The sequence below is a fragment of the Crassostrea angulata genome, chromosome 6, assembly GCF_025612915.1.
Source record: "Crassostrea angulata isolate pt1a10 chromosome 6, ASM2561291v2, whole genome shotgun sequence".
NCBI lineage: Eukaryota > Metazoa > Mollusca > Bivalvia > Ostreida > Ostreidae > Magallana > Magallana angulata.
In genome coordinates, this window is record NC_069116.1 from 9,901,063 (window position 1) to 9,924,493 (window position 23,431).

A 23,431-nucleotide genomic window follows, 5' to 3' on the forward strand; every position below is an offset into this window, starting at 1 on the left:
TCCAATTCTCACTGTATTAGCATTATATTAGTATTGAGCTTCATTGTTAATTGGACGAATACTTGGTTCATTATTTATACATGAGAAGCTCTTTGAAACTCGCCAAATAGATTAGGAATGCGCCGCCTATGCTTTACTAGCACTGGTATTCTGTCAGCTCCGGTGATTTACAGAGAGTCAAGTAAGTATGATTTATCATTAACAGTTTCTCAGGAGGTTGTGTCGTCAAAAATGATATGATATATTTTATTATTCTTTTATCGTATTTCTATCAAAATTTATTTTAATATTCATTTACATCATTTTTTTAATAAATAAAATTATAAATCCTATCTCATTTCTTTTGAATATTTTAAAACTAAAATGCTTATAAAATATCTAGTAAATGAAAGTTTTAATGAGAACAAAAAATGTAAAAGCAAAAAAAAATGCCTGTAAATTTCATTGAATTATAAGATTCATGAAAGAGGTATGAAAATTCAATATAGGTTTACATCGTTCATTCTTCACTGTATAGTAATTGTTCTGATTATTGTTTGAGCTTCGTATGTTTTTAATGATTTGAACGTTTACATAGGCATTACCTGCTGCCTAATCCATTTATTTAAATGTATATTTGCATAAAAAAAAATATGTTCAAATCAAATTTTAAACAAATCAGAATTGAGGAATATCAGTAAACAGTGCAGTCATTATGCAGTTGACAATATAAGGCATAAAATAATGGGATACATTTCACATCAATATCTTATGTTAATATTTCCATTAGATTTATCAATATAAAAAAGCATCCCGCCGTTGTAAAACTACGGGCATTACACTTGTGCTGTAGTTATAGTCATTTACTGAAAGAATAAACGGACAATATAATTTTCGCTGACAAATTTTCCGGAATAAAAATTAGTTTCTATTAAAAAATTATTTCTAACATTCAAATCAAACGTTTTGAAGAAAGGGTTAAGTTTATTTATCTCTTTTATAGAAGATAGTGGTAAGTTATAAAACAAGAGAGAAAAGTTAGACCTACACAGGTTTTTTTTTTTTAAATATAAAAAATACAGCCATACGATTTAATCATATCATACCTATAAAAGGGTTTTGCGTAGGGTAAAAAAATTCAGTAATGAAATTGAGAAATAATAACAAATATTTCAACTAAATATTTCATGAAATTAAATCAATTTGCAAGTAAATCACTGTTGCTACATATATTAGGATAAAAATAATCTCAGCCAGATTCGTCGAAACTGAATTAGTTTAATTAGGATCAGAGACGTTAGTAAACATTTTTATATCGACAAATCTCTCTGAGATAAAAATGCTAACCATTTATTTTTAATATATGTATTGAAAACAGTAATAAAGTAAGCAATAAAGCAATATAACGCTTTCTTAAGTGACTCATGCGGTTCATGAGGGTAGCAAATGCAGAAAAAATTGTAAAACCTGCCAACGCGGGTAATATCTTTTCTGCAATGTCGTCCCTGTCATATCTTGCATGAATCACCAAAGAAGGCATTTCATTGTTTAGATGAAAAAAAAGTACTAAATATATATCGTTTTAAACCTATCATTTGAAATACGTCATGAAAACAGCTGTATTATCTTGGGTCTAAACAGGGTTCCTTACCTTTTACTTGATCTAAATTTATAAAGAGAGAGAGAGAGAGAGAGAGAGAGAGAGAGAGAGAGAGAGAGAGAGAGATTCAAAATGCTGTTAAAGAACATTTGTTGATTATAGTTAGATCATCTAACCAATAACTTAGCAATGAATACGTTTAAAAGTAGTAGGAATTTAGATATTAACTTAATTTAGGTATCGCGTGAATTTCCAAATTAGCATATTAATTGTTACTGTCTTTTTCATTCAATTTTAAAATAAATTATATTTTATGAGGCACCAGCATTAGGAAAGTTTTTATACATTTTTACTTAGTAAAACCTCTTGAATGCCGACAACTTTACGATCTCAGTGCCTCTGAACTTTAACATGTGCTTCCCGATTCCGATTCAGATAAACGTGTGGTAGCCATTTAATCTACGCTAAAAGGATCCTTTTTTGTTTTAAATGATTATTATTTTTCTACCTTAAACACAGACAAACTAGTATTGTTTTTCTGTTGTAAAAAACGATTTGCTACAATTGTAGTTCAAAGCGTTAGACACTTTCAACTTGAATGGTTTCTGATTGCATACTTCGATCGCGCGGAAACAATTATATAATTATCTTTTTTGTGTAATGATTATAAGAAAGCTTCTTTAAATTGATTTCTTATAATTGTACTATTTAAATACTGGTGACAAAATTGCATAAGTCCTTTTTTAATCCAGTAGTTATGTTCGAAAATGTCGACGCAGAATAAAATAATAGACATAGCATTCCGATTTGTTTATCTTTCATGTATCTATTGAGATGAATGCATTTCCATATGATATAGCAATTAACTCAAGCAGTCTCAAATTTAATCATTACTTTAAGTAAATACAGTATTGTAACTAAGTATTGGAAACCAATACATTAAATACATCTAAGAAAATTGAATATTAAATTTGGAACGTCGGCCTGGATTGAAACAATTGAAGGGAAAAGCTTTTCAAAAATTCTATTTTCATTAAAATGTTTTGTATTTGTGGAAAAGCGATTTGTAGATTACACTGTGTAAATTAGTGCATGTTAGATAGAATGAACTATATTATATTCCTCCATTTCTGTTTACATACTTGATTACCGACCCACAATTCGCACGGAAATATATCTATTGATACTCCTTCCTTTCAACGGGGAAATACGAAGGTGAATAAAAAAGCGCACAGATAATTTTTTGTGCCAAATTAACGTAACCATCATTTCTAAGAGAGAAATATTTCAACGTATGGAGTAAAAGGATACATATACTGTCAAAAGTTATGAATATCCTGCACGATTTTTTTTCTTGATGAGATATAAGCATTCTGATAGGAAAAAAAATCCGATGATCAACATTTATTTTTGCCATATGCCTTTTAACTAAACGAAGAATCCTATATCTAATTTTCTTTGAAAAATTACATCATTCTTTAAAATGGAAGTCTACACATTTCACTGAATATTTAAATTTTCATATTAGGAATAATTATGATCAAATATGACTTATTCTTGACAGATAAAATCTATATTAAATAACAGAATTTATCAAACTCTGGACAATTGTCTCCGTTAAAGCTATACACGCTATAATTTGCGTCGATTTTGAATGACAGTGAAGGCTGATGTGTTTCTTTACTGATAAAAGTTACCTTTTTTCTATAACTTACAAATGTACAATGGTAAATTCCATCTCGTTGCATAGATATACATGTATTTTTTTAATTGTTTATTTTTCTGCCAGTAAAGAAATACCTTTTCATGAATATTGAAGAGCGAAGAGCCACACCGACCTCATTGCGCATGTCCTTGGGAAATCATGTGTTTGCCTAATTACATATCCATCTCGATTTTGTATATGACATTATTATCCATCTATTAAAATATCATGAGAAATATAAGTGGGAAAAAACACCTTTGTTTATAATTTCATACAATAATTAAGTGTCCAAAGTGTAAAAGAATTTTAGCTTTCTAAAATAGCAACACTATTCCATAATTTGTTTTCTCTACATGTACATGTGATATTTCTGTGTCTCATTACATACCTGACATTGTACCATACAAATTGTGTGTACAACGTTTTTCAAATTGTTCATTATGTCATACGATGAATATGATGAGCGAATAAGACTTTCTCGATTAACCACACATTATTTAGAATTAACTTGTGCAAATATATTTCTCTCTTCTAAGGATAACCTAAGATTTTCATTTTATTTTCATAGTTTCTACTGTCCAAAAGAAATTAGTAATTTAAACAATTACTCAATTTAAACAAAGCTTAAAAAATAAAAATGACTTCATTATTTGATAATGGATTGAGGACTTTTCATATTGCGTCTATTTACTTAACCAGACACCCCGCTGGTGCACTTCTATTGGTCCGATACTAAACAATAAAACTACAAGCTGGTGTACTAGTATTTTAAGAAGATAACTGCGGTGTATTATTTAAGTTATTTAACTCAAATTAATTTTCAGTATTTTTCCAATATACCTCCCAGCTAATTCAGGGGGTTTTTGTGACCTAATCGAAGCAATTTGATTACCCGTGTAGTATTGGTATTGGGTCGTGGGGGTCTGATCGTGAATGAAATGTTTGCTCTTATATTGAGTGGTTCGTGTTTGCAGTTCGAGGGCCACTGTGGCGAAGGGAGGAGATAAACGGCATAAATTCCGACAAAAAAATTATCTTCCAGAATTTAATTTAAAAAAAAACCCGCATTATAATCGATGCCAAAATAACAGAGTTGTGCCGCTTCAAAATGGCTATTTTAACGTTCTTTAAAAAGATGTGCTTACGCAAAAACCCGTAATTTACCATTTTTTTCATTTTTTCACAATTCCACATGTTTTATATATCACGTGAAAAGATCAACTTTTGAAAAATTAGGGTGTTAAAAACGGCTTGCTCAAAAATCGTTCAGGTGTAAGATCGTGTTTTCCCCAAATATCTCGGTAAGTAGTTATGTGATCGCAGTTTTTCAGGATGATGATTTTTTAAAAGGTCTCCATAATATAAAAGATTGACCGGTGTTGTATACAATATACCAGCTTTCCCCATAGTATCTTCTATCCGGAAAACTGTCTATATAGTAGTAATACCCCTGGTGGATACTGATACATAGATGCAGTACTAGTCTTTTCTCCATAGTGGGCTTTCTAATCCACAAATTTGGTTCAGATTTTAGAAAAATAAGATGAAAAACAAGTCGGAATCAAATCAATGTTTTGTACATTCCAAGATTACATAAGCCTGCATATTACATATGTATTTTAAAAGTTGTGTTTAGTCAACTTATTACTATTATAGATAAAGTTTTAATTTGGCTTCTGCAAAATACAGAGAAATTATGCTAAATTATGTTCTGGATTTGTAAACAAAATGTCTTTAAAATTCTGAATATTTTGTTAATCAACTGAATTCGTCATGCCATAAACACCTGCATTGAAGGTACCCTTTAAGTTTTATAGGAAAATTTTACTGGTCAAAATTTTTAAGGCCACACTTTTATTTTTCTAATATTTACAAAACTTTCACGTCAATTTTTAAGTAGTTGCCTCTATCGACTGCTGTTAAAAATGCTCAAGTGTTCATGCCAAAAAAAAATATAATTGGGTAAATAATTACTCAACCATGACTGTATTTGATGAAGAGCGTGAAGCGCATGTTCGATATGTGTTACGAACGGATTTCATTCGATCGATTTTCTTCCTTTAACTGATTATAAAAAACATTAAAACAAGAGAGAAAAATGCGACGCATGTCTGCCCAGAACCTTCAAAATTAATTGTAGTGGTCCACACAGAGCGTGGTTCACAATTATATTGTTTCCTTTCAAAATATTTCAATTCAACCGGAAGTGTTGAAGACTTACCATGAAGGCCGAAATGTCATGAAACAAAACGTTTGCATGTACGCTACATTAGGGTAAGCAACCTATCTGAGAGACACCGCGCAGCACGCGCTACTGCACGGCGCATTCTAGAACACATCAATGACCTTTATGGACGGGACGATATAAATCTAAAATATAAATATAAAAGTAAGAAAGTTCTTCAGTATCCGAATTTCGAAGAACTAGACCTCATAAACAAATGGAAAGACGTTTTAGAAAGGGTTTTTTTTCAATTGTAGAACTGTATTTTTATAACGTGCTGTTTTACGTACAAATTGGGAACGCACTTGGAATTAATGTGATATCGTAGGGTACCTGTATGTTGTTGATTTTTCATAAAGCCCTTATTAAATGCTTTAATAATTTTTATTCTTCATATTTAATAAATGTCATGGTCAAAATAATGAAAATTAGGAATACTGTCATACAAACACTTCCCTTGGCGTTAGAAATTTTGACTCTTATGCATGTATTAAAGAGGTAACACACATTGGCACCCCAGAACCCTGTGTAAAGCAATGACAAGTCTAAATAGTAATGAAATGACAGATTTTCTCGGGTCTATATATTCCCAGAAGCCTGATTGTCTTTGTATCTTTCAGATGAAGCCTGAGGTAGCCATTGCTCTGGTATTTCTAGGACTCTGTAAGTATACATTCGTAGTTGGTCTTATTTGTTTCGTTTGACAATGTGGATTTGGATTCAATGAATAATTTAATTTTGTCTAGGTGTAGTTGTGGTCGTAGAATCTCTTCAGTGCTTCGAGGCGGCTGGCTACTGTGACCACGACGGCACGTGCTTCGACAATCCCAATGCAACATGCACGTGTAAAGAAGGATTTTGGGGGAAAAGGTGTAGAAAAAGTGAGTGTTGTCTTAACTGAGTTAACATACACTGATTTATTGCAATTAGACATTCATATAGGACCCTATACTGTTTTATTAATGTTTGTCGACATCTATTTACGATTTATACGTAAATCCATGGTGAATGATCTCATCAATACAATATGTTATTAGATATTGCACTTCAATGAAGATTAAAATCCTTGGATCAAATTACAATGGAAAACACGAAAACTTTTATTCAACGAAGTATTGTCTGTCAGCATTACCAGCTTAAATGTTTTTCTAAGCATTACCGAGTAAGCTTGTGAGACAAGTTTAACATACTCTTGCTCCATTTTCAAGAGGAAAGTGATACTTTATTTTAAAACTGATCCTCGCTTGGTTAATAAATCGCACATGTAATTGAAACTGCAAAAAAAAAATTAAAGAAAATTAATCAACTTTAAAGCCCGAATTATTCTTTTAAAAAAGTTTAGGTGGAATTGTTGGGTAATTTATTGATCACCCAGATTCATCTCTAAAACACAATGTTTGATAACAGATCGATCGTAAGATGAAAGGTTATGTATATCTTTTTTTAACAGACGGGATGTTAAAAATGATAACCGAATTGGAAGAATACAATGGAACACATTATGACAATATACAGGCAAGAGTAGATACGGCAAAAGTCATGCGGATTATGAATGAGCACATTTACTGGGACTACGAACTGACGAGAACAGTGGTATGCAATTATGCAATTAAACCTTTTTTAAAATTTTGTCTGTACAAGAATTTCATTTGCTTTCTGACTATTATTATTATTTTCATACTATTTACACACACAAGTTATTACAAATCATACATTAGATTATTTTGGCAGGTGTAAAATTTAGCGATTTTAGTGTACCGTTTATTGTAAAGCTTACAATTACGACAGTTTAAAAAATCCTCCACGAAAACATTTCCTTCTTAGTTAGTAAGTTATTTAGCCGCCAATATGCAATAAAAAAAAAGCACCAGCAAATATGAATTTATATAGTAAATCAAATAAATGACGATATATATTTACAACTAGATTTTCTTTTCTTCTCGCAGAATTATACGAATCAAGTATTGGGTATAGTTACTTCAAAAGTAAGACATGAAACCAAAAAGAATAAAGACATGGACGAGGCTGATTTTTTACCTCTGATAGAAGGTTCGTTGCATTTTAATTAGTTTACGAGACTTCCTCTTTTTTGCTTACATTGATATCGACTTCCTTGTTTTTTATTTAGACTATGTGAAGATACTGACAACCATCGTGACAATACTTAACGACAAAGGTTGCAATCATGCTGCAAATTGTTCTTCGTCGTCGACAGATATAAAGCAAACTGATGTAAGAACCAGGCTCATTAAAATTTTATGCATAGAACATGAGATCAGCGAATCGATTGTCTTTACCATTCACCATTGTGACATCCTGATTTGCTGATAGAATCACGATAATGTCCTGGCTGTCTTTATTTCAGTACCCTACACTATTGATATCCTAACGTTATGTAACATGTTTCTGTATCCTATGGTATTAATATCATAACTGTATGTATCCTGATTTAGCATTAATACTATACACGAATAAAGTCCTACCTGTCTGTATTCTATTTCAGTATCCTATACTACTGGACACTGCAGAGGATAATGTTATAGATATCACTAGTGTTATGGTTATGACAGACGTAGAGGAAGGTCAGATGAACACGTTTGACCTCCAAGACACTATCTCTTTTACGATCCTCAAGTCTAAGGGCAAAGATCTACCGTTTCATTACCAAACACAGTATGGTTCTGTCACTCTTCCCTACTATGAGACATTCCAAGACAAAAACAAAAACAAAATGTTGGCATTTTGTGTAAGAACTCAATCAAATGTTTATTTATTGTCAGAGATTATAAGACCTTAAGTTTTTGTGCAGCAATATGAAAGTTAAATTATAATAAATAATAATAAAAAAAAGTTATAATGAATAACAATAAATAAAGTTATAATAAAGTAAAAGTGTTATAAAGCGAATTCGTTCAATATTAATTTTTGTTTTAAGTCTTTTAAGTTAAAACTAAATGTTTTTCATCTTCAATTTCATTTACGATTTACATTCATTGAAAGTATGGCAGCCATTTACATATATTGGAAGTGTTAATTGTTAATATATCGCATGAAAAAGGAGAGCAAATTCCCTTGAAAACTTACGAATCCTTTTTTAAAGGTTTTGACTTATCATAAGAGTCCGTATGGGTTCGTAAACAATAAAGACGCTGTCGACTCCGGGGTTTTAAAGGTATTCGTGACGGACAAAAACGGAAAGCGGATAGAGCTACGGGACAAAGATGACCCTGTTGATATGACTCTGGATATGACAAAGGTATAAAAACAACCTTATTCTTTTTCATACTAAATCCAGATAAAACTGCGATGACTATTTCACAGTCACAAGTAGTTCTGCTAGCGTAACACATATCCAGAGCGAATGATTCTTCTTTTTTGTGAGGCAAATTTTAAAATAAGTTTGTTTCAGGTCGCCTGAAAGTTAAGGTTTGGAAGGAAAATTGTTAATTTTCTTCTTTTTCTTTATTTTAAAACACAAATGTAAGCAAAAAGTAAAAGTAAACATTGAAGACCGATTAAGATAAAACTTGTTAAAATATTAAGCACCGTTTACTTGATTGTATGAAACAAATTATTAGTTGAATTTTGTTTGAGAAATTCAAGTTTAAACATTAATATAAAGAAAAAGAGAAAGTCGATGATTTAAGTGACGGTCAGGCGATCTGAAACACATGATCTTTAAATAACTACTATTCATAGTATAGTTTTAATTGACCCTTGGTAATGGTTTTTGTTGTTGTTGTTTTTTTAGATTTTCTCATCTACAGATACTTGGGAAGAGATGACGAGGCTTTCAGATGGCCGATCCTTCTTTGTAGCATTCAAGAACGAAACGTACCCTTCCTATGTGATAGAATTCAACATAAAATCACAAACAGTTTGTGAAATGTTCGGTTTGTTTGGTTACACGGGATTACCAACTAAAGGAAAATACGACATGAGGGTTAGAACTCAAGGTATTAATAAGGTTCTGTACCAATATCCATACGAGCTTCCTCTGACCTTTATCGATCAGCGGCTCCAGATAACAGTCTACAACACAAAGTACGCTCGAGGGGGATACCTGGACCCACTTGTTCTCACCCTCAAATGTGCAGGTAAGAAAACAGTGTGATAATGAACAGCGTAAGCCTTCCATTCGTAGTTTTGTCATCAGTTTGAACATTGTTCTTTTTGTGAATATAAAATAAAGAGTAATCATCTGTAGATATGTGTTATTAACTCCTTTCAGATGACGTAGCAAAACGCAAGAAAAGACAAGGTAACACTTATGTTTTATACAATATATTTTATCTTTTATTCATTATTACAAATTATCAAAATGCAAAGCATGCCAATGTTTACTCCATATTTCTCTTATAAAAAAGAATACCTGTTTTATATGATAAACTATGTTCACAGCATCAGCTGCCCATGAGTTTCGAATGCAAGAACTAACTTTATCAGAACTGGGCGGATCATCATGGGAGGATCCAAAGAGTGCCTCGGTAAAACTCAATCCATTCAAATTGAAATTCAAAACAAAATGTTGACAATACAAAATCTAGCAAAACAACTGGATATAGATAATCAGGGTTTTTTAAGATAAAGTTTAAAAAAAAACAACTTAAATTCAGGTTTTAGGAAGCCTTGTCGTTTTAATTAATTACAAACTGTATATTTGTAATATCATTCTCGTCACGTTACAACGTTTTATTCTTTACAAGATTGACAGAGCTGAAGGAAACCACATGAAATTCAAAAGCACATTTTTTGGAACTTTTGCGTCAAACACACTTTTGATAGCACCAGCCGCAATTGATTTTAAAGCCATATTTGGAAATTTTCTTGAGCGTATCACAGAAACGCCACAGGTCCTGATCACCTTTGTAGTGTTGTTTATATTGGTCATAATCCTAACGGTCCTCTTGCGAAGATTGGACAATAAAGACCAACTATACGTAAGTTGTTTTTTTGTAAATTGTTTTTTGACGTTTTCAATCAAATAAAGAACAAACAAAGATTTAGCATTCAAACAATTTAAAAAAAAAAACCAAAAGTAAATGATGAAACATATGAAAGTAGTTTTGATAATTCTGTAGTGGGATTACCTGCCATTGGTTGATAACAAGAAAGAGGAAACTTTTGAGTACAGCATATCCGCATTCACTGCTATAAGATCATCTCGTATAATGACCGCAACACCATTCTTCATTCTGGAGGGATCCAATGGATCCACAGATACCCGTATTTTGTCTGATTCACAACGCCAGGTATATTGTAATAACAGGATAGAACTTAACACAAAGATGAAAAAATTGGTCAATTTCTGGAGTTACCTTGACAATAAATGTAACGGTCAATTCTTTATGATATTAAAATTATGCATATTGTAATAGTGATTATTTACGCATAGAGGAAATCTGTAATGATTATGTCATTGAAAACTGCGTAAAATTGCCCGCGCGTGTAGCAAAAAAATCGAAACTTTAGAGTGTTACATCACGCATCCGCGTATTTATAACCACGCATATTGTTTGACTTAAAAAGCGGTTACTTGACCAAGAGCATAAAAAACCACTTTTACAGTAGCTGAAAATACAATGTACATGTCTTTTTAAAATTTATTTAAAAAATATTCATTTAAATATTTTAAACCATTCTTTTTTTGCTAAAATGTTGACATTGTCATTTATTAGAACTTCAGAAGTGGAACATGTAGCAACTTTCTTCTGAAGACTAATACCGATTTAGGAAAATTGAAAAAGTTAACGATATGGACCGACAGCAAAGGAAAGTCACCTGATTGGAAATTATCAAAAGTTATTGTCATAGATTTATCTACTGATGAAAGGTAGTGTTATCTGGCCATTGGCTTTGTCATATACATGTACATGTATTTAGAAAGTAACTACATCTCAAATAATCTCAGGAATCACCATAAGAAATACAATAAAGTAACATATAATAACATTCAATGAAAACACAATGTACCATAGAAAGTATACCTTAAATGAAACTCCATCACTATTTTTATTTTTACTGCTAGGAGTTTTAAAATCTGTATTCAGTTTGTTGTTTTTTTAAATCATTGAGCCGAACGCCTTTTATAATTTTAGTTATACTTTTCTCTGTGGACAATGGATATCTAAGCGCTATGGTAACTGTGATACTTGGGCTGCTCTTGAGCCCCTGTCAAAGGACTTTATGGCCAAGGAAGCTGTTTTCACAGAGACAACTACAAAGGGTTTTTTCGATGATCATCTTTGGTTTTCGATTTCTAAACGTCCAAATTATAGTCAATTCACCAGAGTGCAGAGGTTATGGACATTGATGGCGCTTCTTTTTCTATCTATGGTGGCATCTGCGATGTGGTTCAATCAAGAACCAGACCCTGAGGAACAAGACAAGGAAACAGCAAGTACTCTGAGAACAGTTGAAGTGGGTCCGTTTAAGCTGAGCTATAAGCAACTCTTTGTAGGGTTTATGTCCTCTCTCATTACCTTGATACCATCCATAGTCATTGTTGCCATTTTCAAAAACAGAAGACTCAAACCAACATACAGAAATGGAAAAGATATCGAAAAAGGGTCAACAGATGACACAAAAAAGAATAAAAAACTGCTTCCTTGGTGGAGCCTATTTATTGCGTACAGTTTGATCGGTATTTGTGTAGCAACTGGAGGCTTTTTCACATTTTTATACTCTTTGGAGTTTGGTTCAGATAAGACAAATGATTGGCTTTTGTCCTTTGTCTTTGGAACTGTCTTAGGCGTTTTTGTTTTGGAACCAGTTAAGGTAATTGTAATAGTTATAAATGTGTAAAAAAACAACACAATTCGCTTATGTGATGAGTTTAATGTTTTGATAATGTAAACACATATCATTTTAGGTAATATTATTTGCCATCTTAATAGCCTGCTGTTTACAAAGATTATCGGGAAAATTAACAGACGTGGGAGATGTGTACAAAAGAAAAAAAGGTAACATTTCACAGTAAACATTAAAAACGACATACAGCAAAGTGTGCCACATTAGTATCACATACGTTAAACATGTGTGATACGTATGTGACCTCACGTACGTTTAACATGATTTAAGTACCACATATGTTTAACATACGTTGATGAACATGTGTGAAACGTAAGTTACACGTGTATTAGACATGCGTGATCCATGCCATACGTTTAATGTATTTGGAATCAACGTACGTTTTTCATATGTATTACATACGTATTTTATTTGAGGCAGCAAATAAGAACAATATCACTGTAAAAGCAAACATTTTCCGTGTACTTATGATAGAGGACGACAACGTAGAGGCTGACGAATACGAAATGAAGTTCTACTACTATCCCTGTCCAAGTACTAAGATAGATAACAGAAAAGCGCAGCTCAAGAAGAAAAGGTTTAAATTGGACAACGAATTAGCCGATCACCTCAAGTCCGGCCTCCTCTGTGTGTTATATGTGATTCTTCTGGCCATGATCTGCTCGCACAATGTCACAACGGATGCTTGTCGTCAAAATAACGCCATGTCGCTCTCCATTAACGACAGTTTCTTGGTATGTATACCTGAATTTTTTAATATTATATTTTTTCTATTCAGGAGAATTGAGAAAAATTTAATGTGACCGTATGTTATTAAACTAAACTCCTTAATATTTTTTCATGGACCATGCATTTTTGCATATCAATGGATTTTTTTTCATAGTTTTAATTGTGTCATGGTGTAGGTTAAAATCAACAAATAAAGGTAGCTTAAAGGTAACTTAAAGGTGGCTTAAAGAAGTTTCGACATTAAGGACCTATAAGTTGTCCTTAAAGGTGGCTTAGAGGTGGCTTAAAGATAATCTTTAAGCTGCCTTTAAGCCATATTACCGCTTTCTTTAAGCCACCTTTAAGCAACACATATAGCTTAAAGGTGGCTTTAAGATTGTCTTTAAGCTACCTTTAAACACCTTTAAGCTATCTTTAAGGAGGACTTAAAGATAGTCATTCATCCTGTGCATTTTTGCATATCAATGGATTTTTTTCATAGTTTTAATTGTGTCATGGTGTAGGTTAAAATCAACAAATAAAGGTAGCTTAAAGGTAACTTAAAGGTGGCTTAAAGAAGTTTCGACATTAAGGACCTATAAGTTGTCCTTAAAGGTGGCTTAGAGGTGGCTTAAAGATAGTCTTTAAGCTGCCTTTAAGCCATATTACCGCTTTTTTTAAGCCACCTTTAAGCAACACATATAGCTTAAAGGTGGCTTAAAGATCGTCTTTAAGCTACCTTTAAACACCTTTAAGCTATCTTTAAGGAGGACTTAAAGATGGTCATTCATCCTGTGCATTTTTGCATATCAATGGATTTTTTTCATAGATTTAATTGTGTCATGGTGTAGGTTAAAATCAACAAATAATAGAAAAAAGAGCTTATGAAATATAATGAAACACAGCTTTCCATCCATCTTATATATATTCGGATCGAAAATGTAACAATCGTAGAATTAACTTGGTATGCCAAAAACTGATTTAAAATAATGTCAAAAGATAAAAATGCTATATTCATATGAGGTTTTTACATGTCGTTTGTATGCAAATTGTGCACACAAGTACATGACGATGCCTTTTTGACCACTTAGAACTACACAGCTGCAGACTAGTATTGAAGATTCAAAATTATCAAAAAATACGAGTATGGCATTGATGTCTACCCTACAATCATTTAAAGAATAGAGTATTCAATATTTGTTTATAATACTGATATTTTGTGTTTTTAGAACATTTTTTTACTTAAAATATTGACATTTTTATATATAAAAAAGGCGATCCTTAACTGCTAATTACATACATGTAATCCTAAATTGTTAGTTATCTTGATCAGATGATTGTGGCTTTTTAAAAAATATTTCCTTACTCCAGACCAAAAAGGCGTTTGTTGTTAATTAACTAAACATATGGAACGGAACATTAATGTAACAAAACTCACGTGATCAGTGCAAAATTGATCGATTCTTTGAGAATGCTCTAGCTTGATGACGGTTCTCTAAGCCTTGAGTCGACCACTCCACCTTCTTAATTTCAAATCATTTTGTTTTAAGTCTGATGATAAGTTATAATTTTATATGATTGCTCTTAAGGCGAATACAACTGATGATATTTGGACTTGGTTATTTGACTATTACATCCCCGGGACGTGGACGAAATTTTACGGCAATGGAGATCTCAGAACAGCATACGAGCAAAGGTTTACCTACGACCAATACAACTACAGAATGTCAAAAATTCAACTAAGACAGGTCCGCTCGTATGGTATGTAAGGGAATAGAATATATTTTGTTTTGTTAATATATAAATAAAAAATCATGTGTTATTTACGTGTAACGGTTACAGAATGAGCATGTCTTTTAATTTCATTCTAATTGTTAGTGTTATTTTAATTTAATTTTTTATTTTAATTTGATTTGATTTTTTTTTTATTTAACAAATTTTAAAGTAGGCATTCATTTTGAGGCTTCCTTTTTGGTTGATAATTTCTTTTATTCATTAGCAAAAATCATTGAAAATAAATTTTTCTATCCCTTGTTTTGTTAAGGTCCCTTTTTGTTTTAGGTCTATGATGTCTTATTCTAATCAATTTCTTTAGCATAAAAAGAAGCGAATTGAATCATATGTACATGCTTGTTAGGTGCAATGTTAAAATTCATTTAAATATTTTTAGGAAACTGCAGTGCACCAAAGGAAGTACAAAACGTCGTTACTAGATGTACAAATGATTATGATATGGAAACACAATCTACAGAGAACTTCTGTCCAGGTCAAATATTTATTTATATTGTACTAGAAAAAAGGAAGTATAATTTTATTTTGGTTTATTCATTTGAAAAAATATACATGTACTGAATCTAAATATTTACTTCCTTAGGTTGGGTGAAATTTAATGGTTCATGCTTTGATGAAAATGAGCTGACAGACTACAGTTTCCACTATAAGTCTCCAGAAGAAGTTAAAGCCCTGTCATACTTTGGGCATTACGCACATTACGGAGGAGGAGGCTATCAGATGCAGCTGGGTCCAAAACTGTCTATTGTTCTCCAACACGTTACCGAGTTAAAGAATAAATCATGGATTGACGGAAATACACGAGCAATATTTGTAGATTCGAACACGTTTAATGCTAATAGCAGGCTCTTTACACATTTAAAAGTCGTGTTCGAGATATCAGAATACGGTGCAATCGCGATGCAAACAGTTTCCAAATCGTCAAACCTGTATCCTTATGTGTATCCATTGGACTACATAATTCTCTGTCTTCAAATTATCTTTGTGATTATCATCTTAGTAAAGATGGTTTTATTTGGAATAAACGTTTTTAAATTGAAAAAGAAATGTTTTGTAACTTTTGGAATGTGGATAGATTTGACGGAAATACTTTGTGGGATACTTTCTATTGTATTCTTCATTCTTCGAATCGACAAAACAATTAAGGCTGTGGATGATATTAATAACAGTAATGGTAAGTTTATTTGCAAGAAATTCTATCATTTAAAGCACAAAAACAAATTCTGTAAATAAATTTGGATAACGAAACAATTGACGTATTGATATGTTCAGTTCAAAATTTTACAGTTTGTAAAACTCTCTTTTCACTCTTTAAAATTTCTGTTTCAGGGGGGTTTGTGTCCTTTGAAGAAGTGGAAATTTATGACGAGATATATCGCATCTGTCTTGCTTGCGTGTTCTTTCTAGTCATTTTGCGACTTTTAAAACCCTTAAGCTTCAACTATCATGTGTTTATCTTACAAAGATCCTTATTTAGAGCTAAAACTGACTTAATTTCTTACCTTTTCTTACTCACCCTTTGTCTGGTTGCATTTGCGTCGTACTTGTACCTTACCATTGGCTCTACTGTCGACGATTTCAAAAGCATGCCTACTTCACTGAGAACACTGCTACAAATGCTGCTTTCAATGATATCCTTCCGTTTTAATGTCGAGATGTCGTCCTTACAGGCCCAGGTTGTCGTTAGTTTATTTGCTTTTTCGGTGTCTATAATTGGGATCAATGTATTCATTGGAATTCTGACATGGAACTTCTATTATATCAAACTCCTACAAACCGAGGAAAACGTGGAACCAACTGTTACACGATTTAACCAAGACCTTAATGATCATTTCTGGTGGAGAGTCGACAAAGTCATTCGAAAGCTTGTCCTTCCTAGTTTACGTAAGAGAAACAATTTTTAATTGATTTTGATTTGTCTTGTTATAAACTGAGTGTAAGCTGTGTTTTGTATATAATATCAAATAATCTTATCTATTATTTTAGAATCGGACCCAAAGAACCCCCTCTATAGGGTAAGTTATATACTTGTATTCATTTTGGGTCTTTATATACCATTCAATGTGTAAATCTAATCTCAAATCTAATGTTCAACATGTCTGTATAATATACTTTTGTCTTTTCTTTTCAGAGAGTTGAGCAAAAGATTGATTCCTTACATGAGAAATTTAAAGATATCGCAAGAGAGGAGATAGAGTGGACCTTTTATGCATCAACGATGATGTTCATGTGTAAAAAGAAGTATACGAGGAGGGTTTTGGGATGTAGCATTACAGCTCTTAGCAACAGCATTCAGTACAGGTGTGTATGCCTTAACTAAGGACGTAGGAACTAGTGTTAAACTTTATTTCTCTGCATATAAGTTAGATATTAATTGCTAGATCACCTTTGAAGCAAGTAAGAAGATAAATCATTAGCGACTTTTTGAAGAGGCACCGAGGTTCTAAAGCATGCTGATATGTAATATATTGAGTTAACAACTTATTATACAGAGTTTTTCGAGCGATGAACGTGTAAACTTGGATATATTTAATTTTTTTTTTGTTTAAGTATAGGCCAATAAACGTATCCACAATGTTGCAAATCCGTAGTTCATATGTACTAGTTAATTTTATGGGTACCCATTTTAACTAGCAAATTCTCAACTGCTGAACAAAACTAGATGTAGCCCATGTTTATAGTATTTGTTTATGATTTTAGCAATCTCACACTGGTTTCTTTTTTAATTCCATACAGATTTTTTGACCAACATACTAAGTCGACGCAAATAATTCTGTATCTTCCCTTTGTGAAGCCGGGAGATGCCCCAGAAATTGTGTGTACCCAAGTTCCTGCGCCCTATTACTTGTTTAGTGGTATTCAAATCCCGCATGGCGCATCGGCAAAGTCAGATGTGTTTGAACTTAGTATAATAAATGGAGATTCACAAAAAATAAAGGTAAACTTGTCGGATGTGTGATACTTTTTTATAACATAGGAACAAATAGTTCATACTTATAAGTTTTTTTTTAATAAATAGGAACCAAGAGTTCGTACTTGTATGTCGTTTTTGACTTGCAGAATGGATGCATCATCACCTTAAAATTTAGACCCGTTGTTGGAAGTGACATTATGCAGTTCAGCAGTAATAACATGGGTTCATGGCAGATGAAACTTCTGCGTGAGGTAAATATCTAACAGCCCTGCAAAATGAAGATTTTTTTCGGCTACAAAAGTGTTCTGATTCGAATACTTTCTGGATAATTTACAGAAAGCATTTTTATTAATTGAAGTATAATGTAGAGTTGCATTTTCATACTGGGAAGAAAAACGTTGATATTGAGGGTGATTCGAGATGTCAGAGTGTAATGTGGCTCGAATCAGATCGGGTTCTCTTGATAGCTTTCTCTGTAAAAACAAACATGAAAAACAGATATCATAAAGATTGTTCTTATTTTGTCATTGAAGTAATTAGTTGCTATGAAATAAAATTCTCGACATGAAAATTACGGCGTGTGTTGCTTCAACGGGCCTTCACACCCTCATTACATTGAAATGATGTTTCTCAAAAGCGTGAAGGACCCTTATAGCTATTAGAAATTCAAAATTGAATTTTACATAAGTTGTATCTTTTAAGAAAAGTTATTCAACTAAATTGAAATGATATAAAATGATCATTGACTTAAATGTCCATTACCCCACAATTAAATGAAGTTGTTAAGAAATCAATATTAGTTATGTCTAATAATATCAAACAATTAATTACTTTTAGAACGAATCCCTGGGAGTGTTTTCCTGTAGGTTTCCCACTCTCCCCACGCACTGTTTCCTCGTACAGCAGGAATCTGTCAAATTAGACATCGGAGAACTTCAACAGTTTCCGGATCTAGAGAGGCACCGACTCATCAAACCAGAGAACACCATACGGCTCCATACGGACAAAAGAATAAACATCTCTTTTTCAGCAAACTCCATTCAAGAAAACGGAGATATAATTTTTATGGTCAGTTGAGATTCATTTTTAAAATTTTTAATTGGCGCTAGGTTTTATATTTACTGTCATGTTCGAGTTCGAGTTGTTAATTTTAGAGGGAAGGGGTTAAATTTTTTTCAAGTTTTTAGAGGAGATGGGGGTCTTTATCTTAATTTTTCTTGATTTATTTCTGTTTTCTACATACAACCATAATATCGCTGATGTTTTGTAAATACATAATAGTCTTCTCCGTTTTTCCAGGTTGAAAAACCATTTGGTGCATTATGTCCAATATTGCAATTGTATTCTACAAGAAAAATTGCCGGGAAAATAACCATCTCTTTGCCGTTGAATTTTCAACCGACTACAACAGTGTTCCCTGGTTTGTGTTTGCAATTATGTTTCACTTTACTTTCATAAAACTCTTTTCGATCCCTTATTCCAAGTAAAAGTTGATCTGGCCCCGCCGTCACCAACTTTCCTCGAGTCAAGTCAACACTCAGCCTCAAGTCTGAGTATTGACCACAAAATTATTGCAATTTTTTTAAAGGATGTAAGTTGAGGAATGAGTTACGTGATTTTAAAATGGGCGACAATGGAGCCTGACTATACTTTTTACAGCAGGCTCATGACCACATAATGGTCTTGGTCGTTTATCTTCCACTCTTTCACCTAGTTATTTTACAATAAGTATTCCTTTCAACCATGCACTAGTTCTATTCTCTAATATCAATATGTTGATATATATATATATATATATATATATATATATATATATATATATATATATATATATATATATATATATATATATAAAGACTGCTTGAATATTTGTTTGATTTATCATATTAATAAGGTTTATATTTACAGGCATTACGAGGGAATTGTGGGTTTTGATCCGGGAAAAGAATTTTATATGGAAAAAACTGCAGTGTAAAGTGGAAGTGGACTTGGATAGAATCCTATTGCATCTGACCAGTATCAGTCTAAAGTAAGAGACAATTGCGATTTTGTCGGTTATTTTTCTGAAGTTTATTTAAATTTCAAGTCACTTTTTTCATTTTCTTTGTTCTCTACTTTAGAACACCGACGGCTTTTTGTGTGAAGGAGGTTTTGCTTCCATGGGTGAGTCAACATTTTGTTTTGATATCGCCAAATTTGAAAGGTTCTCTGAAATATAGATTTCATAATAAACTTCCAGGAACCTCGAATGTCATAATTATAATATTTGAAATTTTATAATACGGCATACGATAATCTAATATACCTTTTGCAGGGACATGTCGAACGGACTACACAGGGTACGTTATAATTTCCTTACATCAAAATATTAAATGCTACCGTACTTGATTTATTTTAGAACCTCGGCATTAATTCAAAAATATCGTCATGTCTTTCATTCAGTATCATTCTTCTGCATGTGATTTTAATAATTGCAAGTCTTATTTCAATAGAGGGAAAATTTGTGAATGAAATTACCAAACTAAGCGAAAACGTGGTTTTCCGGAGGCAATGGAAAGACCTGGCAGAAAAATGTTCCGTGAATTTAACATCGAAGTTTGAAGAATATTATAATCCGTTTTTCATATCCGTTGAAAACCGGAAATACGTTTTCAATTTGGACAGATGCTCGTTCAGGCGTATTATAAGAGTCCCCATTACCGATCAGGAGAAATGTTTGGCAGTTCTGTCCACGTGGATGAAAGGGTTGACGACATTAACAGGCGTGACGTCATTGGTCTCGCTGCTCAGAGAATACAACCTTCCCTACCTACCAGGCAAGTTCTTTCATATATTGAGTGTTATATAAAAATAAATATAAAGTGAACTTAATTACTTCGAATTTGAAGAACATTTTGTGAAACCCAATAGTCTGATTCGATACATGTATATATTTTTTTCAGAAACATAATTTTTGGATAATGGAAACCAAGTGAGAAAAATTTGACTATCAGAAAACCTTTCACAACTACCGGTCTATAAGCAGGGGAGTCATTCATGTCTTTAATTGTATATCTGTTCTTTTTGTTTAACCTTTCGCTTTTTTGTAAATTATATTAAATGTTTATCTCCGAAGTGCCAATAATTTGTATCTAGATTTCACTTTCAATTATAATGTTCAAAACCAACCAAGACGTCGCTGTTCTTATGCAGTAAAGGTCTTTAAATTGATTTATGATTTTTTAGATCAATATATTATGTTAATATATTATGTTACTTGCACATGTATCTTGCACAGAATTGCAGACGTTTAGGCCCCAACATGTTTAGGCCCCAAGACAGTTAGGTCCCAGGTAAGATGTTTAGGCCCCAAGATGTTTAGGCACCTGTTGTTTATAATAGTTATTATGATAGTTGAAAGAACATGGCTTTTAAGCACTTTGGAGCCAATAAATGCAATTTACTTTAATTTTACTTTATATATACAAGTTCTTGAAAAACTTTAATCACGAAAAACATTACGCTATAAACTTGCATGCACACGCTATCAATGATAGTATCATCCAGCATGCGTTATGTGTCCGGTAATACCGTGATCAAATCATACTATCATCACAAAAGAACGAACAAATGTTATATAAGGGGAAGTATTTCATTATTGATATTTCAAGAAAAGAAAACAAATTGTTGTATTTTTTTTCTATTATTAGAATTATACAACACTTGAATGTCATAAAATTGTTCAGTAAGCTTATTTATGGCAACTGATTTATACATAATATTTTTAAGAACCCTTATATATCCCAAAAGAATTCACCTTCTTATTACCCAAATACAAGTGAAATATTATTTCTGTGATCATATTTGTTCAATTAAAGGATATCTCCCCAAATTATGTAATTTTTCTGCCATTGAAGCTTAACTTGTATTTGGCCTGTCTTCCTTTGGAGACCCGTCTCTTCATGGTTTACTTCCAAAGTGAGGTGTGAAACCCTCATTGTATTACTAGAGGATCTCTTCATTATCTTCTCCTAATTAGCACCTATCTATAGAGAGGGAGGATACGGAGGGGGGGGGGTGTTGTTTTAACAATTTAATTCATGTCATACACAAAGTAAATGAAAGTCTTTACTGTTTCATTGATCTCTTATTAGAAAATTAAATATAGAAAATAATATGATGTGACAAAATAATATGATATTTAAAAAATAATAAATTATGCATAAGATGCAGATTATACTTCTTTATAATTTTTAAAGTAAATGAAGTTTTAATAATAAAATGTAAATTATAATTAACTTATACAAATGTATGCTGGTGCCTAAACCATTATTCATTTAAAAAATAAAATGAAAATTATAATTAACTTAGAAAAATGTAGGCTGGTGCCTAAACATGTTGGGGCCTAAGCGTCTTATCAATGAAGGGCCTAAACATATTGGGGCCTAAAAGTCTTGCTACCCTTGCACATAATTCCTCATAATTTCAAAGTTTACACCAATTGTTTTTACAAACCCTTTTGGTATAAATCATGTTTAAGAAGAAAATTTACTGTATTTTGTTGAAATAAATACTGTTGATGTGTGATTTTTTTTTAAATTGTTGTTCTTCATGTAGAAAAAAAACGTAGGTCGATCTATATACATCTGCCAAACACCAAACTAAACGGCCTATGATACACATGTACTTGTGGCTCCAATGTACTATCTCCCAATGTGCGGGGCTCGTTTATGCTCATATTTACTATTTAAATAAAATATTTTTGTAAAGCATGATATTCAACGTAGAAGTTACATGCATGGACACGACCTCCACTTGGTACTGGATTGGACATCAGATCGCAAATCTTATTAACATCACATTGCAAATCTTATGAACATCACGTTGCAAATCTTATGAACATCACATTGCACATTGCAAATCTTATGAACACCACATTGCAAATCTTATGAACATCACGTTGCAAATCTTATGAACATCACATTGCAAATCTTGTGAACACCACATTGCAAATCTTATGAACATCACATTGCAAATCTTATGAACACCACATTGCAAATCTTATAAACATCACATTGCAAATCTTATGAACATCATATCGCAAATCTTATGAACATCAGGTCGAAGATCAGGTCGCAAATCTTTTGAACATCACATTGCAAATCTTATGAACATCACATTGCAAATCTTATGAACATCACATTGTAAATCTTATGAACACCACATTGCAAATCTTATGAACATCACATTGAACATCATATCGCAAATCTTATGAACATCAGGTCGAAGATCAGGTCGCAAATCTTATGAACATCACATTGCAAATCTTATGAACATCACGTTGCAAATCTTTAGAACATCGTGTTTGCAAATAATGAATTTTACATTACAAATTTTAATCTCGATTAGGGTCATTATCTCCGAGCAAGCTGTCATGTTGTAAATTTTGAATTTACCGGGTGGCAGTAAATACAAAATTGTTGTCATGTTGTAAATTTTGTATTTACTGCCAACCGGTAAATTCAAAATTTACAACATGACAAAGCCATCAAAAAAGGGAGAAGGAAATGAAGAAATGATTATGATTAATTTAGCTATATTGATAAAAAAAATTGATGACGGTTTCGTGAAAAAAATTGAACTGGTTGCCTACTATGGAATCAACACATGCAATTCGAACTATTGGTATTAATTTTTTACCAGGCACGTAGTATCAGGGGG

General features: G+C 32.3%; 1 protein-coding gene across 1 annotated transcript; it reads left to right on the plus strand.

Annotated features, from left to right (window-relative positions):
- Nucleotides 1–100: 100 nt before the first annotated feature.
- LOC128190392 (polycystic kidney disease protein 1-like 2) lies at nucleotides 101–22,183 on the plus strand. The gene is made up of 32 exons (XM_052862426.1): nucleotides 101–181; nucleotides 6,129–6,171; nucleotides 6,255–6,389; nucleotides 6,959–7,101; nucleotides 7,455–7,557; nucleotides 7,637–7,740; nucleotides 8,012–8,254; nucleotides 8,609–8,764; nucleotides 9,260–9,605; nucleotides 9,740–9,769; nucleotides 9,910–9,995; nucleotides 10,215–10,448; nucleotides 10,590–10,760; nucleotides 11,187–11,341; nucleotides 11,607–12,285; nucleotides 12,380–12,470; nucleotides 12,793–13,052; nucleotides 14,616–14,787; nucleotides 15,197–15,292; nucleotides 15,401–15,991; nucleotides 16,147–16,701; nucleotides 16,804–16,832; nucleotides 16,949–17,118; nucleotides 17,554–17,755; nucleotides 17,878–17,982; nucleotides 18,569–18,799; nucleotides 19,031–19,151; nucleotides 19,640–19,760; nucleotides 19,852–19,894; nucleotides 20,046–20,070; nucleotides 20,224–20,547; nucleotides 20,674–22,183. Exons 2-32 carry the CDS (start codon nucleotides 6,129–6,131, stop codon nucleotides 20,679–20,681), a joined length of 5,772 nt encoding a protein of 1,923 aa, XP_052718386.1. The 5' UTR covers nucleotides 101–181; the 3' UTR covers nucleotides 20,682–22,183.
- Nucleotides 22,184–23,431: the final 1,248 nt, after the last annotated feature.

Excerpts from the sequence above, each read along its gene's own strand:
- LOC128190392 (XM_052862426.1), top strand. The coding sequence starts at position 6,129 with ATGAAGCCTGAGGTAGCCATTGCTCTGGTATTTCTAGGACTCT. Across the intron at positions 16,702-16,803 it reads GCTTGTCCTTCCTAGTTTAC|AATCGGACCCAAAGAACCCC; the intron begins GTAAGAGAAACA and ends CTATTATTTTAG. Across the intron at positions 19,152-19,639 it reads GACTACAACAGTGTTCCCTG|GCATTACGAGGGAATTGTGG; the intron begins GTTTGTGTTTGC and ends TTATATTTACAG.